The sequence below is a fragment of the Carica papaya genome, chromosome 3 (assembly GCF_054855325.1).
Source record: "Carica papaya isolate Zhongbai chromosome 3, ASM5485532v1, whole genome shotgun sequence".
Lineage (NCBI taxonomy): Eukaryota > Viridiplantae > Streptophyta > Magnoliopsida > Brassicales > Caricaceae > Carica > Carica papaya.
This window is the reverse complement of record NC_142311.1, coordinates 32,463,995-32,472,827: the sequence shown is the minus strand read 5'-3', so window position 1 is coordinate 32,472,827 and position 8,833 is coordinate 32,463,995. Positions and strand designations below refer to the sequence as shown.

The 8,833-nt window shown below is 30.4% G+C and overlaps 1 protein-coding gene across 1 annotated transcript; it reads right to left on the bottom strand.

Annotated features, from left to right (window-relative positions):
* Window positions 1-2,993: 2,993 nt before the first annotated feature.
* LOC110819985 (Dynein light chain type 1 family protein) lies at window positions 2,994-6,940 on the bottom strand. Its single transcript, XM_022049344.2, has 3 exons — window positions 6,638-6,940; window positions 6,347-6,452; window positions 2,994-3,267 (listed from the first exon to the last, which is right to left on the bottom strand). The coding sequence occupies exons 1-3, from the start codon at window positions 6,818-6,820 to the stop codon at window positions 3,185-3,187; spliced, it is 372 nt and encodes a 123-aa protein (XP_021905036.1). The 5' UTR covers window positions 6,821-6,940; the 3' UTR covers window positions 2,994-3,184.
* Between the last annotated feature and the right edge of the window lie 1,893 nt (window positions 6,941-8,833).

The window sequence follows — 8,833 nt, the reverse complement described above, 5'->3', positions numbered from 1 at the left end:
TTTTACTTTCTTCCAAGAAAAATATTAGAAACCCTTGATGTTAAAAAAAAATATATATATATATATATATAAGATTCAAGATTCTAAGCGTCGTAAGAGTTAACATTTTATTGGGAGAAACAAACTGGTATTTGTATTGGACTGTAAGTTGGTGTTTATAATATTAATTTTAAATATGAATATTTTAATTGTTTAAGTGTATTAATTTTTGAATTTTTAATTCTTGAAGAAATTTTTATTCATCATGAAACATTATTTTGAATAAAAATATAATAAATTTATTAAAATTTAATTTAATTTAATAATTACAACATATATAAATGTAATATATTTGTTAAATATTGTAATCTAATATGCATTTTAGGGAAAGTGAGAAGAGAAAATCTTCACAACACCAAATATAAATTCTATATTATGATTTTTTAAAATGATTTTTGTAAAAATATTGACGTCAGACAGTTTAAAAATTTATGCTTATAAATCAATTTTATAATTGGAATATACTATAATAATTTTTATAATACTCGTATAAAGAGAACAAAATTATTTTTCGGATTACAATAATATATTTTTATTTTAAAAAGTCATGTGGTGGTTTGGGTAGGAAAATTTACTGTTTGTAAAATTTGTTAAAGAGATAAATATCAATTCAAACATTTGACTTTCCAACTAAATAAACAATTTAGATAAAAGTTAAAATCTATCTACAACGTTGATTAAATTTTACCCAAAAGCTCCTATTTTCTCTTGCCTTTTTCTTAAGCCCACGGTATTTGTTTTCAGGAAAATAAATAAAATTTTAAAATAATTAATAATGTAATGACTGTGTATATATATATATATATATATGTATAATGTGAAGGGAGTAGTAATTGATTTTTGTAGGTAGAGGTACGGTTTAATTTATTTAATGGGTGTCTGCCCACTGTTTTAAAATTGGAAGGAATATCCAAATCCTAATTGGACAAGGCAAATGATACGATTTTAATAATTAATAATTATTATAGAATATTAAAAAATTATTACAAGATGCCTCGTAATATATCTTTTCACGATTTTTACAACAGATTTATCTCCAAATTTATAATTTTTTTTAAATATTTTATCACAAGAAATTATAAATTTGAGAGAAACTGTATTTTAAAGTTACATTATAATTGTGTGGATGTATTACTTAATTAATAAATTTTTATTAAAAAATTATATTTTATTATTTTAAATATAAAATGTTTTTAGTTTATTGACATAATATTTGAAAACTAATGGAAATATGTTAGACTGAAAATTGCAATAAATTATAGTAAAATAATATAAAAAAATAAAATTCAATTTAATAAGTATACCATATTATAAAGAACCATATATTTTAATTTTTTTTATAATATATATACATATATATATATATATATATGTTACGAATAGCTGGGAGGGGCCATAGTAGAATCTGATAAGGTAAAGAAAAAATTAATAATAATAATAATAATAATTAAACAAGTAGCAGTTTCAGATTATAATATGGAAAAAAAAAGAAAGGGAGAATGGCAGACTATATATATATATTTTTTTAATGGTAAAAAGAAAAGAAGAAGAAGAAAAGAAAAGAATAATATTGGAGTTAAGAGTTAGGCAAAAAAGACAGAAGAAAAAAAGCATAGGGAGGACAGTAGAATCTTACTTTCCAATGTGCCCCCCCAAGGCAGATTTTGAATTGAAAATGGAAAGCTACAAAAGAGTAGCAATGTCGAATAAATAGACTTTGCCACTCACTCTTCTTTTCCCTATATATATATATATATATATATATCATAATTTCCTTGATGAATATACATATATATATTTATTAAATCATAATTATTTTTACTTTATTAAATTTATTATTTTATAAATATATCATAAACCGATAATCAACTTATAATTTATATTTGAGTTGAGCTGAAAACACATAACTCATTAATGAGGATATAATGTATCAAATTCAGTTTAAGTAATGAATTTATTATGTTTTTAAACGAAAAGAATATTTTATTACCCACTAGATTTCCTCATTTAATTGTACTCATACGACCAGAAATTCAAACAAACTTTTTAATCTTCACACACACACACACACATATATACATATAATCACACCCCACCAAAAAAAAAATGGTAAATACTAATAGAGAAAATTTAAAAAATGGAAAAAGAAAATGAAAAGTATCTTTTTGAGATATAACTAAAATTGAAAATGAAAGTAAACAAAAATATTACTATAATATTTTTTAAACGGGTAATAGAAATTTTCCTTTTAAAATTTTAAAGTAATTTCTTTTTCCTGTTTTCCTCTTCAATTGGAGGAATTAAAAAAAAAAAAAATTAAGAGAGATCCTTATTTTCCCTCTATTTTTTTAGACTAATTATTATTATTTTTTTAATTTTAAAAAGTGAAATTATCATGTGTTCTATCAATTTTTTTTTTCCTTTCACTCCATAGTGTAAGATTTGAATATAAAGAATAATTGAATATATGGTTTTTAAGAAATAATATTTTAGTGTTTATGAAATATATTTAAGTATAATTTCTGATACATGTAAAATAATAATTTAATATATATAATTCTCAAAATAAAATAAAAAAAAGTATATATCGCTTGAGAGTTATGTGATTATAAAATACTAAAAATCCATATAAACAATTTTTTAAGAAAATACAAAAAAATTTCATATACATATATATATATATATATATGAAAAGGGGCAGTTAGGTCTTTCACCTTTAATATTTTGCTTTTTAATTAACTTATGTGTTGCGGAGAACGCTATCTCTGTCACCGCTTTGCTCCCCAACACCAGCAAATATCTTCTTTAACCTTTTTTAAAAATAAAAATCTCAGTATTATATCAGCCCGTACTTGTAAGCCAAACAACTTTCTCATAATGAACATACTAATAGATATACGTCCAAGAAAACCCTGCACTGAGAGCTTTGCTTCACATTCTCTGAAAACCAATAGTAGCTAAAAACTGAATCTCTAAGTCATGAAAGACTGAAATTCACATTCATTAGAAGTTCAAAACCCATTAAAGAAGTGAAAGGAAATATACAATTTAGGCACAGGAGAGTTCTGAAAGGATGGGGAAAAGTTTAACATGCCAGCATTTTAATTTAATACACACAGGCATTAGCTATAAGATACAATCATGGCTAACCAGATTTGAATAGCAGAACCGCTTTCTGCTCCAAATAGAAATAAACGAAGTGGTTTGTCTCATGAGTTACATACGAACCTGTACCAAACATTTACAAAAGAGACTGTTAGTACACCTTCAAAAAAGAGTCAAAAGTGCAGTTTTATCTTCTTTTGATACAAGGAAAGCAGAGAGATTCTGTATTATATTGGTCAAGAACAGAAAAGAAAGGGAATAGATAGCATTAGATTTCATCCAGCCAGAAAAATTGAAACTTTTCCTTCAAGATAGGCTCGTTTTTGTCTAATGCCAGGAAGCGGTGTACACTCTTAATGAATGGTTAGCTGCAAACATAAGACGATGCACACATTGCATGAACCTGAAGCTGATCACATTAATTATGAAATAGAAAAAAAAGACAAGTCATAGATTCTGATGAATTTCTCTGCTCAACTTGATGTATAACATTAAGCCAAACTCACCTGGTCTATGAAAGGGCAAACAGACAGATATGTGCTACACAAACTGTGTTGAGTAAAAAAGTTTTCTTCTCATAAACATTCTCTTTTTTTTTTTTTTTGGGTAAAGTGCTTACCTAAATACCTAGATTTAAATAATAATTTCATGTTATTTTAACTTTTGATTGCCAATTATAATCAAATCACCAATAGGAATCTTTCCATTGAAGATGCCATTGCTTAATCCTGTGTAGGCTCAAGAATCTTTGTACATTCAAACTTCAGCTGTGAGCCTATCTCTCATTAGTCACTCACCGGACTGGCCCATGCTACCTCCCAAGTAAAAACCTTCAAATTTAGATACATTCACGCTTGGTTAAAGTATAAGTTCAGATTATAGGATAACAAACTTACCATCTCAAGGGATTACAAGAGTGGTGTTCTGATTTTGTTTAACTGGACATCTATAACTCCAAAGTAAAATCATAAATATATGTTTCATGTATAAATTTCATCTAGATGTAACATGCAAAATATACTTCTAGTTCCAAATAATATTTTTCAAAAATCAAATACATTACTTGAGTACTGATAATTTTAACAGCTCAGCCAAATACAATAACTATATACTCCTAGTATTCAAATTCCTTATGATTTTGATTTTTAGTAATCTGATCACATTCCTAACAAAATCTAGATTTTTTGTAATATATTGATTCCCAATGATATCTCATGACCTAAACCAAAATGAGCCCTTAGGCATGGATGACGGTTTTCAGAATTAGCCGACAGCAAAATCAAGTAAAATATAAAGACACACTGGATCATCTTTAAGCCCACAATCATTACGAATGCTTCTTTGTTATTAAGAAGAAAAAGAAAATAATGTTGTTCCTCTCAAAAAAAATTTCTCCCTCAAAAAGGAAACTGTAAACAGGAATAGACTAGGATTTAAAATTTCTTTAAGTTTTAGCAGGCAAAACCCTAGCTAATTATAAGAAATTTGAACAATTTTCAAAAATACTAATACCTTGTGTATTAAATTCCAAATCTTGATCTCAAGCTATGTCAAAAATATTAATCTATTCAGAGACCTTAGCATTAATTTTTCGTAATTAATGCATCAGCAATATAATTTTCCTCAAGTAGAACGAAAGCCAACAGTTGTTTTGTGTTTGGTTCAAACATATTCTAATCCTAGATCTGAATTATTTACGATATAGAATTTAATTATAACTTACATATTTGATGCATCATTAAACTAAATCCCTTCAAATCTTCAATTTTATATTGATAAATTTCTATCTCCACTTGTCAATAGAAGAATCGCAAAACACTTCACTTGAATTGATCATAGAATTGACATAAAAAAAAATTCTATTTTCATTCATATTTTGTCTTACTTGAATTGTATTCTCATTTTTATTTCTTAGAACTGAAGTTTAAATGACTATCGACCAAGATGCCATTCACAATCTACTTCATTAACACACTTTCTCTGTACAAGATTATAAACAGTCCATTTAAACTTCCAAGAGAATGGGGTTTACATATACATATATATATATATATTGAAATAAGAATGGGATTTATATATATTATTACCAACAATCATGTTTTTAATTGAAATCAAACCAAATATCTATACTAACTATATCCAACCACAAAGGATCCTCTAGAATTTAAATTATTTCTTTATTAGTTAAAATTCAAATATTATCCAATCATATAAAATTATGATCCACGAAATTTCCTATATGCATTCAATTGTGATCTAGCAACATCCAAAAGGCACCAGATAACCAGCCAAAGTACTGGATGGAATAAGCAAGCATCCAATGTCACACAGGAAACTCTAGTGGTGCCACGCAGCTAGGTTTCATAAACCTGATCAACCAGTATGCAATCAGCTATTAATTTTTGCTTACTTGTAACAAATGCAACCAAATGCCTAACCTTCCATGCCGTTGCTAAGTAAGGACTACAATTTCATTGATTCCGTCTCCAACAAGATGGTGATAGCATAAAACCAACTGTTATCATAACAATCAAATTAATACAACCTTCTCTTTTAAGGCTTTCTATATGTTAGGCCAGGTCACAAGAATACATACTACCACTTTCAATAATCAATCAAAGCCATTATGACTAGGGGAAGAAACAAAAACAATTATAATCTACCAGTTCACTGTCATACGCTTAAGATCACTTGAGAGTCACTCATAACATATACAGCTACTGACCTCACTGTTTTCCCAAGTCTCTTTCACTTTCTTCATTAATTAAAATTAGGTACTATGCAAAATATACAGAACAAGCAATGACAATATTCCCAGACATAACTTGGAAAGCCTCTCTATGCTGAAAAAAAATGAAAATCTCCTTCCATTGAATTCAGCACGATATAAGTAAACAGAAAGATCAATCAAATTACTAGTCCATTTAAGAATTTAATTAAAGCGCTAAGGGAGAAAGGGGGGAAGACAAAATTAAGAAACATCTAGAACGAGGAGAGTGCTAAGTTCAAGTCCAGATCTGTAGAAATTTGACTAAAGAAGATTGCTACTCCTCCACAAGCTAAGGAACCCAAAATGAATGAATAAAGAAGTACCGAACAAAAAACCAGGTAGTATCCAATACACTACAACGATATCAAATCTACATAAGTAAATCCAGAAGAGTAACCGAGAAAAAGGAAAGAAGACGAAACGGGAAGTTACCGAAATTGCGACCAACAATGCAATGCCAAGTAGGTCCGTGCTTCTTATCGAACTCTTTCTTTATATGCTCCGCAACATCCTTCTCTACACTGTGCTTCTCGAATGCCTAATAAGTTTTTTGAGAACAGAGAAAATGAAATTCAAAATTAGATAGTCATAGTATCTTCAGAAAACCAAAGATCAAAACCCAAAACCCCGAAATTTTAGGGATAAACTAAAAAAAAAAGACGTGAGACAATCAAATCCAAATATATAGCCACAGAAGGATTGATAATATAGTGAGAGAGGTACGGCGATGGCAATATCGACAGCTTCTTTCTGCATGTCATCTTTCATGTCGGCGCTCTTGATAATGACTCGTTTGCCAGGGGGTGCGACCGTGGAAGGAGGTGCCGGAGAAGATTTCCGGTCATCAGCCTTGGGTTTCACCATTAGAGCACTGGTTAAGCTTCTTTTGGTGGCCTCTTCACTCATTTCTTTCTTCTTTGCTGAGAAAATGTGTTCTACTTCTTCGGAAAACCAGAATAGAGAGAGCAGAGAAACAGGACAGAAGAACCCAAGAAAAAGTGCACACTGCCTTTGCTCACCAGTCACCTCTCTCGGATTTTAATTATTTAATAGAAAATTACTTTTTTAACCATAAAAATATTTCAACATTTTAAATGACTCTCACAGTTTTACTGCGTACATTTATACATGTGTGTGTATACATCTGGAAACAACTGAAAACGGCGTCGTTGCGTTTGGTTTATGAAAACGTATAAAAACGGCGTCGTTCCTTCATGGAAGTAACTGTTTTCATTATAGTTAAAATAAAAAATTAACCCAATTAATAAAATAAAATCAACTACTTAATTACATACATATATATATATATCTGTATATTACATATATTACGACCATCTCACACCAAAAAAATCAACATCACGGAGAGGAAATGTTCATCGAACTAAGAGCAAATTATAATTTGAATTATGAGATTTGATTTTTGTTGTATTTTGAATTGTGTTTTTTTTTCTAATAAATCACTGTTTATAGTTAAGTTTTTTTTAATTATTTTATACGAATTTATTGATTTTTTCAGAAAATATTTGTAACAGTCCCGGAAATTCAAAATGAAATGTATATTAAAAATATCAAATGCGGAAGCGAAGTCAAAATTTGAATAACATCCCTTACACTAAAACCAAAAACGTGCTCGCAAAATATAAAAGATCAAACTAACTAAAGGAGAAACTTGAAAGTAAAAGGTACGAATGTGACTATGGAGTCTTTAGGCGTCCCCTTCGTCGTACTCCTGCGGAACCGGCTCGGGAACGATGTCCTCTTGATATGAAATAATTAAATAAGGAATGAGTTACACTAGCCCAGTAAAGACATCACGATATCTCACCGTCACGGAGGTAAAGGTAGGTAGAAAACACAAAAAGACCAATTGAGCATAATTTACAACAACTACTTTTATCAATAATAAAACCTTTACCATTCACTTACCTCGGTGAAATTTATAAAACAATATACGAAAGCAATAACATCATCATCATCATGAAACCATATATATAAACTGTATAACATAATACCTATCAAGCTTTTCGTAATTCAATCGTTACACAACATATTTTCCTCATTTACCAGCCCACTAGTATCCATGGGAATCCATAGGAGTCCCGCTACCCGTTAACCCTTAACGTTACAACCTGATTCCAGGGCCGTCCCCATACCCCGTCCGGTATGGGCGCCAAAACTATAAACCTCATTACCCCGTCCGGTATGGGCGCCAAAACACATAAGATCTCCATACCCCGTCCGGTATGGGAGACCACAATCCCGGTAGGGTTCCCTACGGACCCGGTCCGTCCACCATCTCTCATGATATCTAGTAAGGCTGACCACATTATACAATTACCCATTTACATAATTTTTTCATTCTCTTTTTCCTCAGTCAGCATCATTAATCCACATACAAACAAGCAAAACAGTAATTTATGCCAAACAGACAACATACAGCATCAATATCCCAGTCATTCAATCCATAATCAATAAAACAGTACAATATGCACACGAAACTATAAAATGAAAACGTCAAACCTCATACTGCATTTAAAACTGTAAAACAGGCCAAATAACAGTTAACCGACAAACACGCTAGACTCGGGCTCCATTAGCGACCTTAAGCAATTTCACACATTCGTTGATTCATGAAATACCGTTTTATCATTTATTGAACTTTAAAACCGTGATAGGAAATAGGGTGAGGGGTCCTTACTCGTTTCGGGGTCCGAACACGGCTTCACAATGCGCTTGCAGGCTGTCCCTAATTTTCCCTGAATTTTTCCCGGGGAACTGAAACGCACTACTGGTACCTGCACGTGTTCCAAAAAAATCTCAAATTAGGCCCAGGGCCCCTTTCGGCCAATATCGCAACTCCGGCACGGCGGCTCCGCCGTGCTCCAGCGACGGCACCGCCGCTTGCGGCGGCGGTTCGCC